Source organism: Callithrix jacchus, chromosome 20 (assembly GCF_049354715.1).
Source record: "Callithrix jacchus isolate 240 chromosome 20, calJac240_pri, whole genome shotgun sequence".
NCBI classification, from domain to species: Eukaryota; Metazoa; Chordata; class Mammalia; order Primates; family Cebidae; genus Callithrix; species Callithrix jacchus.
Window position 1 is genome coordinate 13,690,543 of NC_133521.1, and position 17,406 is coordinate 13,707,948.

The following is a 17,406-nucleotide window of genomic DNA, read 5'->3' on the forward strand; positions in this document are numbered from 1 at the left end:
ACCTGTATCACTATCTCTAATACTCACCCCTACATACTCGGCATGAATGGATACATAGATGGAGTTGGTCAATACATGGAGTAAGTTGAATAGGATGGATACATGAATAGATGGGCAAAAACTAGCAGACAGATGATAACTGGATTGTTGGTTTTGGAGTTTCATCACCCCAGAAAATGGGTGACAGAGTGCAGATATAAGGTGGCTGGATGATGCATAAATGGTGGACGGACTGAAAATAGATAAATAAAAGTTGCAAACGGGTTGATATTAGATTGATAAAAAGATATCAGTGAATTGGATGGATTGGTGAAAACATAGATGGATAAGAAGATCATACACAGAAGGATTAATGAATGAGTGGAGAGATGAGTATCCTAGGATAGCAATTGAGTCGGTCTCAGAACATCTAGAAAATTGGACCACCGCCAGGCCTGATGCAAACAGTTTCTAAGTTAAATTGTGACATCTTTCTGAAAACCTTTCAGCTTAATATCTTCATCCTCTGAATTCAGGATGACAGTGTCCCCTGGGAATAGGTAATGTTTAATTTCTCAAAAATACATCTGAAAACAAGAATGGCAAAACATTAAATTTAGGTCAGTCTTGGGGACTGTGACACAATTTTTATCATGTTATTTTTAGACTTTTTTTATTTTTTACATTTATAATATTTTATAATAAAAAAGGACAAATCAGATTCCCCATTTAGATACTGTGACTCATTAAAGGGGAGACACTGTCCCAGGTAACTGCCCCAGGGCAAGAGGAGAGCTGAAATGAAGACGTCGAGGTCCAAGTTTACAGGTTGGGGCTACGGCAACAGGCACACCTACCATTTTCAATGTCGTGTCCAAGAGCTCCTCTTCCGACTTCTGTCGCAGGCAGTGAACCATGACAGCTGAGGTGGTGGTTTTACACCCAGCAGTGGTAGCAATTTTCTGCAAAGATCACAGGCAATGACAGAGTTCTAGAGCAAAATCCCCTCCCTCCATGAATGTGGAGAGATGTGTTCTATCCCAAGCCCAACTTGTAAAGGGGGCAGGGGGCAGCAGAAGATACTCTAGACCTGCAGCTGTGGGCTCTGGGTCCCACGGAGCATTGCCTGTTATTAACGTTAATTGTGATATGAGCCAATTACTCAGTCTCTCATCTCTGCCACCCTATCTCTATTGAAATGGACATAATGATCACAAGCTGAACGTGTGAAGCCAGGCGAGGTGGAGCTGAGGTTGAGGTGATGGAAACTTGAATTTACTTCTCTGCTGGCTGTTCCACTTACCAGTCACTTGGCCACAGGCAGTCCACCTGATTTCTCTGGGCGTTGGTTTCTCCACCCATGGGTGGGAATAATGACTGCACCTACCTCATGAGTTAATACATGTGGGAGAGTGCCATGTCTCCCATGCAATAAAACATGTGCAGAATCTCAGGAGGCCTAGATAAGATGATTCACACAGAGGCATTTCAGGAAGTAGCGAATGTGATTCACAGGTGAGTTCTGAAGAAAAGCAGGGTGTCGTCCCTTGCAAGGCATAGACGGGGCTTCTCAGCTGAGTGAGGTGTCTGTGGCACAGCTAGGAGTTTCCACCTGCACACTTCTGTACTGGAGTCCCAGGCAATAATCAAGCACTACTCCTTAGGGCACAGGACAGCAATGTGCCCATCAAAGGCCAAATAGTAAATATTTGAGGCTTTGTGGATCACGTGGTCTCTGCTGCAACTTCTCAACCCTGCTGTTGGCATGAAACACAGCCATAGACACGGGGCCAATGAATGGGTGTCACTATGTTCCAGGAAAACTTCCTTTATGGACACCAAAACTTGAATTCCATATAATTTCATGGTGCATGAAATAGTGTTCTTCTTTTGATTCCTTTTGATCATTTAAAAATTTAAAAACGCATCCTTAGCTCAAAGGCCATGCAGCATAGACACGGATTTGGCTCTGGGCCAAGGTCTGCACATCTTTGTCCTATATCAAGCCACGGAGCAACGCAATTAACGCACCAAGAACCTTTTTCCATCTTTAAAAAAATGTGAAAATAAATAAAAAGTAAAAAAAAATTAAAAAGTTCTGCTGAGGGAGAGTCTCCCTTCTGCCTGTCCTGGGGATTGGGGTCCGTCTGCCCAGCACTATCTGGTTTCTTACTTTTCTAAAGTTTAGGGACATCCAAGCAAAGATGGGACAGTGAGCCTCTCTCCTAAGTAACTTGGAATGGGGGCGGAGAGCTGCTAATGTAAAAACGCTAGTTTTTCGCAACAGAAAATACAACATGACAGCTTTCTGCAACCAAAGGTGAGTCCTTAAGCTCAGGGGCAGAGCGGGTGCTCATGCAGACTGGAAGCAAAGTGCAGCCAGAGAAACGGGCACAGAGGGAGACCAGGCAGGCTCCACGGTGGGGGGGCCCAGGCGAGTGTGCGTGGCCCCACAGCCCTGTGCAGGATCTGGGGCAGAATCAAGGCCCAGGGTGGTTCTCGAACAAATAAACAGGAACACGGAGAAGTAGAGGGTGAGAGAGAAAGGAAAAAAAAAAACAGACAGACGAGGGATGGGCAGTGGGGTGGGGATAAGAATAACAGAGCCTAGGACTCTCATTTTGTAATTTCTGCTTCTTGTTTTTTCGCAAAGCCAAGCCTCATCCCAGGCCTCTATTTCACTGAAAAATAATTTCTCCCTTAAAAAGAAGATTTTGAGACAAGGTGTTGCTTTGTTGCCTAGGCTGGAGTCCTGTGGTGCAAACACATCTCACTGCAGCCTAGACCTCCTGGGCTCAGGCAATCCTCCAACTTCAGCCTCCCATGTAGATGGGCCCACAGGCTTGCACCAACATGCCCAGCTTAATTTTTTGTTTTTTTGTAGAGACAAGGTCTCACTTTGTTACTCTAGTTGGTCTCAAACTCCTGGGCTCAAGCAATCCTTCGGCCTTGGCCTCTCAAAGTGCAGGGTTTACAGGCATGAGCCACCACAGCAGGCTAATATTCCTTCTTGGCTTAAGTCTGGTCAATAGGCAACTGTTGCTTATAACCAATGAATTCTTAAAAAATTCTCAAAAGTTCTAAAAATTCTTGGCATCCCCATTTTCTGTCCTCCTATGTATCAGCCCTTTAAGTTCGGACGCTTTCCCCAAACAAGCTCTCAAATCTACCGAAATCCTCCACGCCACTGGCTCCAGGGGGCGCTCCTCAGCCTAGGTCTGGATTCCTATTGATCACCTCTTCCTTTGGCTTCCAACCGCTCTCCAGATGATGACAAAATCCTTGCCAGGGTCCTGTGTGGCATAGCCCCTGCCAATGTCCCCGCCCTCAACATTTGCCACGCTCCCCTGGTCTCTCTGCTCTGGCCCCGTGAGCCATCTCTCTCTCTCACTCATGGTGGGGATGCGTCCTCCTGCCACAGGACACCTGCACGTGCTGCTCCCCTCCGTGGACATTCTTTGCTCCTGACTCACTATCCAGTTTTCCAGCAAGCCTTGCCTGGTAACCTCCTCCTGCCCCGGGACTCAATGCTTCCTTTAGATTCTGCTGTGGCATCAAGTACCTCTCCTCCACTGCTCTTGCCATAAGTGATGCTTTCTAATCATGTGATTCTGTAACTATTCATCTATTCCCTACATTACAGTGGAGGCCTGGGGAGGTGCTAGGTGTCTGGCCAGGATGCAGAGCCACGTAGACCATGTAGTGTCTATGTCCCCTCCACATGGACATCTGGCTTTGAGCCAAACAATGTCCCCTGCCTACCTCTTGCTTTTACCTTCACTTATTCACCTAGTTTTGGGGGAGCAAATGAATGAATGAGTGAATTCTCCAGGGGCCAACTCTGGTTATAAGGTGCTCAGTGTGAAACTGCTCCAAGCCTACATCCCACAAGTGGGTCCACAGAAATCAGACCCTGAGAGACACAAAACAGACCCTGACGTGGCACCAGGCCCTGGCACATAGGAGGAGTGTGGTCACAGACAGGGCACTGTATTGGCTGTCTAGGGACTTGAGCTGGAGTCCTGGCTCTGCTCTGATCACCTGCTGCCCTTGGCAAATCCCTCCCAAGTCCTGTGTTGGTTTGTCTGGTTGTGAAAACGGGAGGCTGATCAAGGTGTCTCCTTGCCCTTCCTGCTCAGCCTTTGGCACTTCAGTGATTCTAGGAGAACATCAGCTAGAACCCACAGGAAGAGTTACCCCTGTGAATTCAGGAGCACAGAGACAAAAGGGTGGGGATCTCCAGCAGGAGACCTACCTCAGCCAGGGGCTTGATGTCGCCTTTCTCCACCAGAACATCAGTGAGGGCCACACCACTCTCAGAAATAGCCCGGTGGAAGAGGTTCTTGGCCAATGGAGAGAAAACCTGGGAGCAGAATGGAGGGGAGGAGAATTCATGCTCAGGGGTAGGGTCAGTGACGAGCTCACTCTTCTGGGCTACATCCAACCACCTCTGCCCTGGCCTGTTCCCCAGATACCCTGGGACTCAGTGGACACAACAGCTCCTCACCTGGCTTGGCCTTCTTGCTAGGCTCACCTCACACCCAAGAGAACCTCACACCCAAGAGAACCTCCCACCCAAGAGAAACTGGGCTGGCTTGCTTGCCAAGATCACTTCCCACCTGGCCACCCAAGGGAACCTCAGCAGGATCAGGACAGAGCACAGGGCAGGGACATAACTGGAGGTGTGGTCACAGCCAAGCCTAACCAACAAACGTATTGGAAAGGCAGCTTAGAATCTCCTAGCCACAACTTCCAATTCAGCATCTCCATGACTCAGAGCTTCTCCTAAAAAATGATCCCAGAGGCACACAAAGATTTCTGAGAATGCTCCTGCTGTTTACAATGGTACACAGTGGACATAATTCACAATTCCAGTATTATAAGATTGGGCAAATTAGTGGTTTCTCTTTCTCCTCATGGAATACTGTCCACTGTAAAAGATACCATTAAGGGAGAGCACTTAATATTTAGTAAAATATTTGTGTTGTATTGTAATAATCAGGAAAGTACTTTAGTTTAAAAAAGACAAGGATGGATTATAGATGATAGGTGGATGGACGGATAGATAAATAGATAGATACAAAGTCATAGAAACAAGACTAGAAAAATCCATGTCAAAGTCAGCATAGTGACTACCCTTGGGTTGTGGGATGGTGAATGGCTTTTATTTTTCTTGGGCTTATCTGTGTTTTTCCTTTTTCCATACTTTCAAAAGTATAAAAATGTTTTCCCTTGAGTAGTCAACTGCAAAACCAATACAGGAGTGAAGAATACCATAGTGGGACTGACCCTCTGCCCACCTCAAGGCAGCTGCAGGGCTTCCTACAGCTCCTGGCACCTTCTCATCTGGTTTTTCATCCCAGCTCCCCTGGTGTCTCCTGCACCCAGTCCCCCACCCCAGCAGGACCTCTCACAGCCCCAGGTTGTGTCTGTGTCCCCCATCCCCAGCTCCATCCCTCCTTCCTCTCACCCACTGGGACCCTCAGTCACAGAGACTGTTGCCCTCTTCTTGGGCATGGACCAGTCATCAGACCACCCAAGGGAAAGCCCCAGACTATTCACAGTGTCCATGTCCCCTCCACACGTAGTTCTGGCTTGACCCAAACAATGACCTCTGTCCACCACTGCCTGTGCCTGCCCTACTCATAATTTATGACTACTCCTGCTTATGCAGAGAAAAGAATGATAAAATGAGTGGAAAGAGAGAGATAGAACTCAACCAAGCTAGAAGAGGACAATGCCACCATTGCAGGCTGCAACTGGAGATTCTTATGGCCCCAGGAGACTAAACTGAGCTCTGAGCTTCCTGGGGGCCAAGGAGAGCTTGGTCTTCAGCTCTCCATCCTCTGATGTTAATCAGTGGATAGGGTCAGTCCTGAGCCCAGGTATTATAAGCAGAGGTATCCATAGCCAGATTGACAGGTCTCCAAGAGGTTCCATCAGCATCACATCAAACGTGGGGTTGGGGCTGGTGCCAGGATCACTTACAAGAACAGAGACACTTTCTGCTCCCGCTGACTCTCCAAAGATAGTCACAGAGCCTGGGTTCCCACCGAAGCTGGCAATGTTGTCCTGGACCCAGTGCAGGGCGGCCAGCTGGTCCAGGTGACCCCAGTTCCCCCTGCTGTGTTCATCCCCTGTGCTGTGAGAAAGAAAACAGGTTGAGGGTGGGGAGCAGAGATGTCATGGCAGGACCTTCAGGACCACAGATGGGGCTGGGGGGCTCTCACTGAGCCTTTCACATAAGACTGGGCTTCAGCATCTCTGAGACCCTGCCTTGCATTCCTACAGCACTGCTGTGGTGTATGATTCCACATACATTCAACTGACAACTATTTACTGATCATCTACTATATGCCTGGCACTGTCCTATAAGCTGGAGCACATATGAGAGCAAAACAGACAAAACCTGAGCTCACCCTACAAATCACAACACTGAGCTCACACTACAAATCATAAGCAGATAAACAGATACATAGAGAGAATATAATGAGGTCAGGTAGTGAAAGTGCATTGAGGAAAACACAATGGGGTAAAGGAAAAACAGGGGTGGGACAGGCGGTGCCATTTCAGATCGCAACCAGGGAAGGCCTTTTGGAGGCAGCGGCATTTGAGGACTTGGAGCCAAAGACCTTCATCAAACAAGCACAAGGAGCACGTGAGCCTTGCAAATAACCAAAGAAAGGAATTCCAGGCAAAAGAAAAAGTAAGCGCACGGGCACTGGGGCTCAGGGGAAGAAAGTGTGAGTGCAGAGGTGCAGCTAGACAGGGCGCTGGGGCCCCGGCAAGGACTTCGGCTGTCATCATAGGGGACATGGGAAGCCCCCGCAGGGCTTTGAGCAGAGGCATCACGTGATTCAATGCACATGTTAAGTGATCACTCTGACTACTGTGCAGCTCAGCCCCAGCATAAAAGTAGCAGGGATCTGAAACTGAGTGTTAGGCTTATAATCCAGGCAAGAGACAGAAGACTTCTGGGGTAGGAGCCCGGGAGGAGGTGCAAAGTTGTAGATTCTGAGTGGATTCTGAAGGTGGAGCCACGAGGTTTGTGAGAAAAGAGAGTCCAGGCTTCCCAAGAGACCTTCTCTGGAACCCCTGAGAGGATGGGGCAGCAGCAGCTGAGTGAAGGCGCCATGGGAGGAGGAGGGGGTCTCTGCTGGGAAGGGAGTCAAGGATTCAGCTGGTCCCTGGGAAGAGTGGAGCACCCTTTAAAAAGACAGTGAGTGATGCCTGTGGGCTTCAAAGGAGAGGTGGGCTGGAAACGGGGGCTCTGGGCTGTTCCCTGGGATCACTGGGAGTTAGTAGAGAGGGAGAGGGAGACAAGAGAGGCCTGTGGACAGGGAGGTGGAGGCACCAGGAAAGGGCTGGGAAGGAAGCATTTCACAGAGGCTCAGTGGCCATCGGCTGCTGCTGGGAGGGCCTGTGTGGTTGGGTGGAGAGCAGTGGCGGTCACTGGTGACCACAATGAGCAGTTGAGTGGTGTGGTCAGGAACAAACGTGACGGGCATGGGTGGAGGTGACACACAGAGGAGAGGAAGTGGAGAGAGATCATGAGGCAGCTTTATTGTAACGGGGAGCAGAGATACAGGCTGTGGCCGAAGGGGATGTGGAGTCCCATGAAGGTGATATGGCGAAGACTGGCCTGGGGCGCCCTACTGATGGGTAGGCCAGAAGCCATCCTTCATCTCCCTAGGTCTTCCCATCAGTGAGTGGAATCCCTCCCATAACCCTCCCATCACTCGCTCAGGTTTGGGGTTCTGGGGTGGACACACTTAGAAAAGGTTCATGGTAATTCCATCCTGCAGGAGTAATTGCACCTGTCCCCGTGGAAATCTGATGGGGAAGACTCCATCCTTGCTTCCAGCACTTGCCAGATTTCAAGCATGAAGTGGGTGAGTGGACCCCAACACTCCTCCAGGAAGGGACAGATGCTCCCACACCCCACCATCTGCAGCCCCCATTTCTTCACCCACACATGCACTGAGCTCCCTCTGTGACTCTGCCTCCTTTCCCATGAGAAGTCACGTGTCACCCTTCAGTGGCTGTGCCGCCTGCTAAGTGCCATGACAGAGAAATGCAATGTGTGAAAGCAACATAGGTGAAGAAGAGATGAGTCTTTCAGAGAAAGTAACTGGGGGCTGGATCTTGCAGGATGAAGAGGAGTTCATCAGGTAGAGTAGGCATTCCAGGCAGAGGGAACAGCACATGCAAAAGCTCAGAGGCAAGTGGATGAGTGTGGCTATGGAATGAGAGGGTAAGTAGTGTCCAATTATGAAGGGGGTTGGATGGCTTACTGTGGAACCCAGCTAAGTTCCCCTGAGAGCTGACATGACCTGAGCTGAGTCCTAGTACCCTGGTGCTGGGGGACAAAGTGCAGTGAGGAGAGTCCAATTTCTTACCTGAAGAATCCCCAGATGCCAAGACGGTACTGAATCGTCACCACCACCACGTTTTCATGGGCAGCGAGGGCCAGCCCATCATAGGTTGATGCCCCGCCCAGCAACAGCCCCCCTCCGTGGATCCACACCATCACCTGGGCAGGCGGGAAGTAACAGACCAGTTACAGAGTGCAGAGCCAGGGAGCACTTAGAGGGTGTCTTGTTTGGTGACCTACCTGTAGGTCACAACTGAAGGAGGATGTTACCCAAAGTTCACCAGTGCCCAGCAAGGTTGCAAAAGGCAGTCTCTCTCCTCTATAATTCTCCCAACTGGGGCCCAAGCCACCACCCGACTGCACACACCCTGGCTGCCCCTTCTTACTATCCAGCCTCCAGTGCTCCTCCCCAGGCTCTTCATCATCACGGGCATAGCAAAGGCTAAGGATGTGTTGGTCTCCCCCTCACTTCTATCACCCTCAAGCCTGGACTGGGCATGCAGCTCAGCGTACCCACGGGACAGCCCTTGTATCTCAGCTTCATCTCAGTTAACTCTCTCGTGGTGAATTAAACTTCTCTGTGCATTGGTGATTGTCTTGAGAAGCACACACGCCTGTGATGGTGTCTCTTCCTCAAATGCCTCCTTTATGCCTCTGCATCCCCAAATCCTATCCACCCTGCAGATCCCAGGGTGCCTTCAATCAGTGGAGGGGTGCCACCCCTCCAGGATGCCTTCAATCAATGGACTAATGCTATCTGAGAACTTACTATGTACCAGGGACTGTGCTAATACCTGGGGATGAGAGTGGATACAATTCCTAATGCATGGTTCTCACATTTTAAAAGTCCACATAGCAGGGAAGAAGTGAGAGTGGTTAAAATAATAATATTGTAATGATATTATCAATAAACCATAAAAGAACTCATAACATAAACTATGTACCAAGTGTTGTTCTAAGCATGGTAAAATAAACTATCCACTGGGTAAGTACCAATACTGTCCTATTTTCCAGGTGGGAAAATGGAAGCACTTAACCTACCCAAGGTCCTACAACTCAAAACTGGTAGAAGCAGGACTTGAACCCAGGCAATCTGGCTCCAGCGTCCACATGTTGAGCTGCACAACACACTGCAGGAACCGGCCACAGTGTAGCGAGTCCACTGTTAGTTACAGGAGTACGAGCCTGCCTCTACCTGCTGAGCCAGGGACTGAGATCAAGCTTAGTAGTCACCCTTGACTGATCACATGCGATGAATTCCATCTGGAGGAAACAGAGCCTTAGACAAGTTAAGAAACGCCCAAGACTCTCAGCTAGTCAAAGGCAAAACCAGGATTTAAACCCAGACCATGTAGTTCTAGAACCTATGGCCGTTCCTGGAGGTTTTCCTGCCTCCAGGTTCCCAGAGCCCTGTTTCTCCCACACCTCTAATGCCTGCCTGCCTCCCGGGAGGGACTGAGCGAGCATTCATCTTTTGTGAAGGCTGACCCGAGGGCTGGCCTGCAATAACCTGCTAAAGGGAGCATATGTCTCTACAGCCCAGACGGCAAGATCCTTGAAGGCAGGGGCTGTGTGGAGTGGGTTGATGTTCCTCTTTCCCCTGAAGCCCCGGGTGTAACTGTGTATATGGGGCACTGAGAACACAATAGAAGAATGAATGAATGAACGAGTGAATGAGTAAAACTCTCCCACTTCCTCTGTCTTACCAAGCACATGTAGGAAGAACTTCTAGTCCCAAGTTTGCAGACCTGCTCTCTCACTCCTGGGCACCATGCCACGGTGCCCAGGGGAGACTGGCTGGATACGACACTCTTTCTTCTTCTACCCTGGGCTGGCCTCCTTTGCCAGCACACCCTTCCCATGCTCCAACCTGCAGCTGGCAGCCTCCCCCATCTCCTGTCCTTCATTTATTTGGGAAATGCTGACTCACTGGATCATCAGCCTTTGCCAAGACAATTAGGGAAGAAATTAGGTACAACAAAATCCCAGTTATTTGGCCAAAGGCAAAAGGAAGTGCTCCTGGGATTTCCCAGGCTCCGCCCCCAACATCCATACCCAGGCAGTGAAGTTACCGCAGATGGATGTGGTGGTGCTGGAGAAAGGCCACATGCAAGCTCAATGCCCTACTCCATGTCAAAAGCACTGGTTTGAAGATCAGAAGATTTGAGCGAAAATTACCCTACTGGGTCACCTCTCTCTGGGCCTCAGTTTCTCTATCGGAAAAGGAAGAGATGGAGTGTTGCCTTTTCTCTAAGTCTCTTTCACCTCTAGCACTATTGGAAATCATGTCTTGCCCACTCTGGGCAAGATTTTTAATCTAGTAACTAAAAGTAATCATTCTCATCCTTCTATTAGAATGAGGGAACTTGGAACAACTAAGATGTACATTAAAGATGCACAGCAAACTCCCCCAGAGGCCCTGTGTCACAAGGGGAAACTGAAGTGTGGAAAAAAACCTGCTTCTTGTAGAGGCCCTGTGGTCCCTAAAACAATCCTGGCCTTTGCAGCCCCCTCCCCAAGCTGCCTTCACCCCCTTATGGTGTTGCCCAGAAGATCCGGGGAACTGGAACTGACACACCTCAATCAGGGTATCCCATGGCTTACCGGCAGCCTGCTTTTCTTGGCCAAGTCAGCAGGAGTGTAAATATTGAGGTAAAGACAGTCTTCAGAAAACTTGAGAGGTATGTTCTCCTTATGGTTGGTAAAGAGCTCGAAGAGCACCTGCCCCGCCACGGCATCTTGGGAGCACCTGGGGAGGGAGAAAGAAAACCCCTGAAACTTCAGCCACATCTAAGCCCAGATGTCTTCTGGGGCAGGGCCTTGGACTGGAGGTGGAAGACACTGGAATGGGTAGGAGGTTATCAGGGGTTTAAGGTGGGGGCGCTAGGACTCACTAAGGTCTCCTGAGACCAAGCAGAGTGTGAAGAGCTTCACACCTCTTCCCTTCCTGGAGCCTTTGGGACTCCCAGCATCAAGGAAAGGAGACAACAAATATACTAATCCTCCCTGGGAGGTGACATTTCCCGCAATAGCTCAGGGGTGAAATCTTTGTGGGACAACATCAGGAAGACTGTGCTCTAGTCCTCTCTCTGCTATGCATTTACGAGGTGACTTTGAGTGAATTCCTTTCACATTCTGGGTCCCAATCTGCCAGGTCTAAGTGAGGGGAGTGATTTCTACATGGGTCTTGCAGCCCTGACATGCCAAGATTTGACCATCAACCCATCCCAGGCAAGTGCCGAAAGAGCTCAAAGATTCAACATAGATGAACATAATAATCTAGTGAGTCCTCCCAGTGCACCAGGCACTGTTTTAAGTACCCTTTACATATTCACTCATCTAAGCTTCAGATCAGTCCCATTACATAGGTTCTATTATCTCCATGTTACAGATGACAAAACAAGCCCAGAGAGGCTAGAGAATCTGACCAACATCACATAGCCAGGAAGATCCATGCCATGTGGTGCTTATACACAAGTATATTATAAGCAACAGGTCCAGATCTCAATGTAGCAGGAGGCAGGCATCACTGCCCCCACTATGTAAATGAGGAAACTGAGGGACTCAGGCTCCAGGATGACACAGCTCTCAAGTGACAGAATCGGGGTCAGTAAAGATGACTTCTTGATTCTCATCCTGGGAAATTTCCCCACATAGCACCAAGAGCAAGGGGCATAATAATTATTAATAAAAAAGACATTCTAATGTGAAGAAAGGGAGAAAGAACTCAACCTCACTGGTATTAAGGTTAATGCACACTAAAGTGGAAAATAATATTGCGGTTATTATTATTTTGCCTATCCACTAGCCAAAATCATTTTTAAATTACTCCAAGCATTGCCGACAGTCTGCTGAAGGGAGGTTTTCATCCATTAATGGGGGGAGTGTAGTTGGAATATTTTGTGAGGGAAATTTAACAAAAGATTCTTGGATTCAGAACTGTCATTTCTGGGAACTTACCTTAAAATATTCATAAACGTGCATAAAGGTTTCACATTCCTGATGTTATATTATTAAAAACATGATATGTAACAATGACCCCAGATAGAAGCTTGGGAAAATTAATTATGCTTCAGTACCAAATGTAATGCTGTGCATTACATTTTAATATCAGGCTGTGCTATAATGGCATGGAATGATGCTCATGATATACTTATAAATGAGCAAGGCAGGGAGCCAAATTATCTGAATATAGCATTCCGTTTTAAAGGAAGAAAGAATAGAAATAGGTTAAAAAAAGAACTGGAAAACAAAAAAATTAAATGATAATACTTTGCAATCTAAAATATTGCTAGCTGGTTTTTTTTTGGGTGGTGAGATACTGTACGTGATTTCAATTTTCTTACTTTTCCTTCTCTGCATTTCCTAAAGTTTCTGTAATAAGTACATATTACATTTGCAGTCAAAAAATAAAAATAGTAAATATTATTTAAAAAAAAAAAAAAAGCAAAGAAAAGACAAAGCCAGAGGTGGGCTGCTGGAAACCCCCCAGGTACCTGGCTGCAGAGATGAATGAGGTCTGGTTTGATGCCTGTAGGGGTCCTTGGTACACTGTGGAGGGGTAGTGAGGGCAATCAGAACCTTTGGGCTTTTCTTCCCAGCTTGACCAGGGTGACTGCACACACCTGCCATTGTTCTCCTCATGAATAGGGAGCCAGGCACACCCAAGAGCTGAGCACTTGCTGAGTGGACACCTCAGTATACTTTGCACTCACACACCTCCTGGCTCATCCCTCTCCCCAGCTATGCCAAAGTTCAAGACAGGGGAATTCATGGGATCCTTACTTCTGATCTCCCTCACCTGCTCAGCTGCTTCCTTGTTTCCAAGGCACTTATCCTGTTCTAACATATCACATCATCCATGGAATAATTTGCATGTTGTTTCTTACCTGTCTCCCTCTGCTAGAATGCAGGCTCCATGAACCTAGGGATCTTTGCTTTGTTCCCTAATAGACCCCAAGAATCCAGAACATGCCCAGCACACAGTAGGTGCTCAATAAACATGTGTTAAATAATGGACTCTAGAAAGCTGTGAGAATTCTGGAATGTTCTTAAGGATCTACAATGATCTTAAGGATTCCAGAGGAATGTATCAGCCCATCAGGGGACTGCCTTGACTCCTTCCTTATCACATTGAGGCGAATATTCCACTGAAACATGCCAAATCCACCCCCAGCTTACATAGGAGGGTAAGAGGTGGCATTCTTCACGAAGCTCCACGGCTCTGGAGGTTGTGGTGGAGAAAACCTCAGGGGTCCAAGAGGGGGCTTGGCAAAAGGGATTCCCAGGAAAACGGCCACAGGCTGTGCAAATCCTCGTAAGCTGATGAACTTCCCCAGGACTTTACCATGCACGGTGTCCACCACAGGCGGCGAAGATGGGTGCCCTGCTGGACATGGAGAAGAAATCAGAATGCATCAGAGGCGAAATGCTGGACCAGGGTTCCAGGTGGGGTCTGCCACTTTGTAGGTGTGTGACCTTGAATAAGTCACCTAAACCCTCTAGGCCTCAGTTTCTCCTGATGTAAAATAGGGATGAGGATCACTGTCCTTCCTAACTCATTGAGCTGGTTTAAAGAGCAAATTAGAATTGGAGGCATGAAAACATTCAGCCAAAAATCAACGCAAGAAGGAGAGCTACTAGGAAAGAATAAGACATTTAGCTTTCACCTTAGAAGCTTCTGGAAACATTTATCCATTAGAATCCTGGCACTGAGCCGCGAGCTGGCTGAGAGGATGAACAAGAGTTGCCCTGTACTCTCAGAAGCACTGACTCTGGTAGGGAAGGGTCACGTATACACCTGACCCTGCAGCCGGAAGGAAGTGGCCGTGTCCTGGAAGAGGTATCCGTAAGGCAGTCCAGGAACTAGAAGAGAGGGCAAGGCCTTCTGACTGTGGGTATCATGGAGAAGCTGGAACTTGCAGTAGGGGAGGATTGAATAAGGGAAGATGAGGAGCAGGGAGTGGTACAGAGCAGAGAGAAGGAAGGGAATGTGCTGAGGCTCAGAGGCAGCAGAATGCAGAGCTTGCCTGGGGGAGGGGGCATGGCCCAAGTGCAACAGGTGGAGTCTGAGGGGAGTGGAAAATATTCCTGGAATGAGAGAACACACATCAGGGAGGGCCTAGAATACCAGTTTAAGCACTTGAGTTTTATTTAGTGGACAAATAAACAGCAGGAACCATTCCAGATAAAGGCCATGATCAGCTCAAGGAAGATTCTTCTGGTGGCCCTGGGCAGGTCTGATCCATTCTTGCAGCGCAGACAGTGCTTCCTCATTGAGCTGAAATTCATTTCCCACAGCCTCTGCATCAGTCCTGGTTCTACCTGCCATGGGACTGTGGTGGCCTGATCTCATCTGTGGCCTGTGGCCTTTCAGACACTTGATCGTGCCACCCACCCCTCTGGTCCTATCTGGCTCCAGTGATCTCAATTTTTCTAAGCTTGCCTCCTAGGAAATAATTCCCAGCCTCTTGTCCTCCCAGCTGCTCTGTTTTGGATGCAGACAAGACGTCAACACCTCCTCAAAGTGTGAGGCTAGAATAGGACAGAACAATTCAGATTTGGTACTACAGGGAATGTTCAATCACAGGGGAAACTCCTTATGCAAAGCCCAGTTACACAACAGCATCCATGTCTCATCTTATTAACAGCCAACCGCATAATGCCAGTATTTAGCTTGTTTTCTTTTATTGTTGTTACTAATTACAAATAACTGTGAGATGAAGCATATTTATTGACATAGCATTGGGTGGTGGCATTAGAGGTGACCTGTTACCTTGATGATTTCCACGTGATCTGCACTGTATGGAATTTCTGGTCTTCATCTGAAATCCTCCCCACCACATGTTAATTACTTTAAACTTTTAAATAAAAAAAGAAAAGATATATGAAAAAATATGATGATGTCTAAAGGTATTTTGAAAGACTTGGAGACTAGACACAGTTGCTCACCCCTGTAATCCCAGCACTTTGGGAGGCCAAGGCAGGCAGATCACTTGAAGTCAGGAGTTCAAGACAAGCTTGGCCAACATGGTGAAACCCCTCTACTAAAAATACAAACATTAGCCTGCGTAGTAGAGTGTGCCTGTAATCCTGGCTCCTTGGGAGGCTGAGGCAGGAGAATCGCTTGAACCTGGGAGGCGGCAGTTGCAGTGAGCCAAGATCGCACCACTGCACTCCAGCCTGGGTGACAAAGCTAGATTCCGTCCAAAAAAAAAAAGACTCGGTCCCTGACCAGATGCAGAGGGCAAGGAAGGGAAAGAAGACCAAAGAGCTGACTTGTGATGCTGGGTCCCGGTTTAGACCGGCTCAGTGGAGATGTCAGTGAGATATCCTGGCAAGATAGTGCCACAGGACGAGCACACTGGAAGACTGGAAGGAAGCCTGGAGAAGAAGCAAGGAAGGATCTTCTCCTAGACGGTGATGGCACACACCATGGATGCGTATGGCTTCATCAAAGATGCCAGTGTGAGAGAGAGGTAAGGAAAAAAAAACCAATGATCAAACACAGGGACCACTACAGCCAAGAAAGAAGATCCATCAGAGTGGGAACAACAGAACCTCCTGGTGTCCTGGAAGCCCAGGGAGGAAAAGGGCGAGGTGCCAGCTACAAGTGCTGAGGGCTTCAGAGAGGTGGAGAAGGGACAAGGCTGAGTGGAAACCACTGGGCTGGCCTTTCTCAGCTCAGGATTCCCTTCAACAACATTGTATAGATGGCAGCCAGATTGCCAAGGGTGAAAAAGTGGGTGAATGAGGGGAGGCAGAAACAAGAATGGGAACAAGAGCAGTTGCTGCTGATGCGATATGAAACATGAACCTGCGGGCGCCTACTCCGTGCCAGGCATGCATTCCAGTTTGTTTAAATGCATCTTTAAAAAAGCCTTGCTGGGTAGGCATCAATATTCCCATTTTACAGAGGAGGAAATCGGGGAAGTGGAAGCAGCCGGTATGAACTTCCTAAGGAAGGAAATGGATGGCATGGCCAGGAGTAACCAGAGGTAAAGGAATATTCAGCTCCAAATAGGGTTCCTCTCTTCCTCTGCCATTACACACAGTTCAGGGCTCTCCCAGTGTCAGGCTGCCAGAAGGAGGACAGGGTGCAGACGGGGCCTGGGCTGTCAGGATTACGACCCAGAGACAGACCCAGGCAGGATTTCCCAGTTGACCTTAGGCAAGTACATTTCCCTGTGTGAGTTTCAGTTTCTCCGTCTATAAAATGGCCCTGGGGGTATTAAGAGGCCCCTCCCTGCACCCCTGAATGTACCATGCGTTTTGCTTTCTGTATTCTGATGCTCTGACATCCGAGGCCTTGCTGACCTTGGATGAACTGTCCCTCCCAGGGTCCCGCCAACCCAGAGCCCACACCCCAACCACCTCTGTGATCCAGTTGCCATGCTCTGGCCACTACCCACCTGCCCTAATCACGCCAGGGCCAGGTACCAGACAACTAGGGACAGCCCCTGTGCCCCAGAGCCCCCTGACTTATCGCAATTCACCAGTCCTCAGCCTGCCTGCCCTGCCTTGCCTCTTCTTTCTAATGGAAGCCACAGTAAAAGCCCCTTGGCCTCAGATCTGCCCCTGCCCCCTCCCCCTGCTCTGCTGCTTTCCCTTGTGCCTCATCCCCCACCTCACTGGTGTCCCCTCCTTTTGGGAACATTCGTAAGAAATTGTCTTTTTAATGGCAAGAGGTCCTGATATAGTGGCCTGACCACAGCTCATATTTTCTATCCATACACTACTTTTTTTTAACAACGACCTTTATTTGTCCACTTCTTTTTCTGTGCTTTCTCCACACCAGGCACTGTCCACAGTGCTTTAGAAACAACGACCCATTCCTCCTCACAAGAGTCCAGTGAGGTTGGTAACACTGCCACCTCTAATTCAGAGAGGGGGCTACCCAAGCACAAAAACCCTAAGTCCCTTGCCTAAGGACACACAGCGAGGAAGCGCCCAGCCTGCACTCAAACCCACGCACTCTGGCTCAGGGTCTCGATGCTCTTAGTATTCTGCTAAGCCGCTCTCCGTGACCCAGCCATGGCTGACTCATTAGGGGA

The 17,406-nt window shown here is 48.6% G+C and overlaps 1 protein-coding gene across 4 annotated transcripts in view; it reads right to left on the bottom strand.

Moving 5' to 3' along the window:
• LOC100390472 (liver carboxylesterase 1) overlaps positions 1 to 17,406 on the bottom strand; it is a 31,065-nt gene that overhangs the window by 13,232 nt on the left and 427 nt on the right. For 2 of the 4 annotated variants that reach the window (XM_078357800.1, XM_035281689.3), the window contains exons 2-7: positions 13,535 to 13,739; positions 10,958 to 11,102; positions 8,379 to 8,512; positions 5,968 to 6,121; positions 4,235 to 4,342; positions 837 to 941 (exon numbers count right to left, since the gene is read on the bottom strand). In XM_078357800.1, the coding sequence (XP_078213926.1) occupies positions 837 to 941; positions 4,235 to 4,342; positions 5,968 to 6,121; positions 8,379 to 8,512; positions 10,958 to 11,102; positions 13,535 to 13,739 (851 nt within the window). Of the gene's footprint in view, positions 1 to 836; positions 942 to 4,234; positions 4,343 to 5,967; positions 6,122 to 8,378; positions 8,513 to 10,957; positions 11,103 to 13,534; positions 13,743 to 17,406 lie in introns of all 4 variants that reach the window. The other 2 variants (XM_035281690.3, XM_035281688.3) reach the window with 1 other exon arrangement.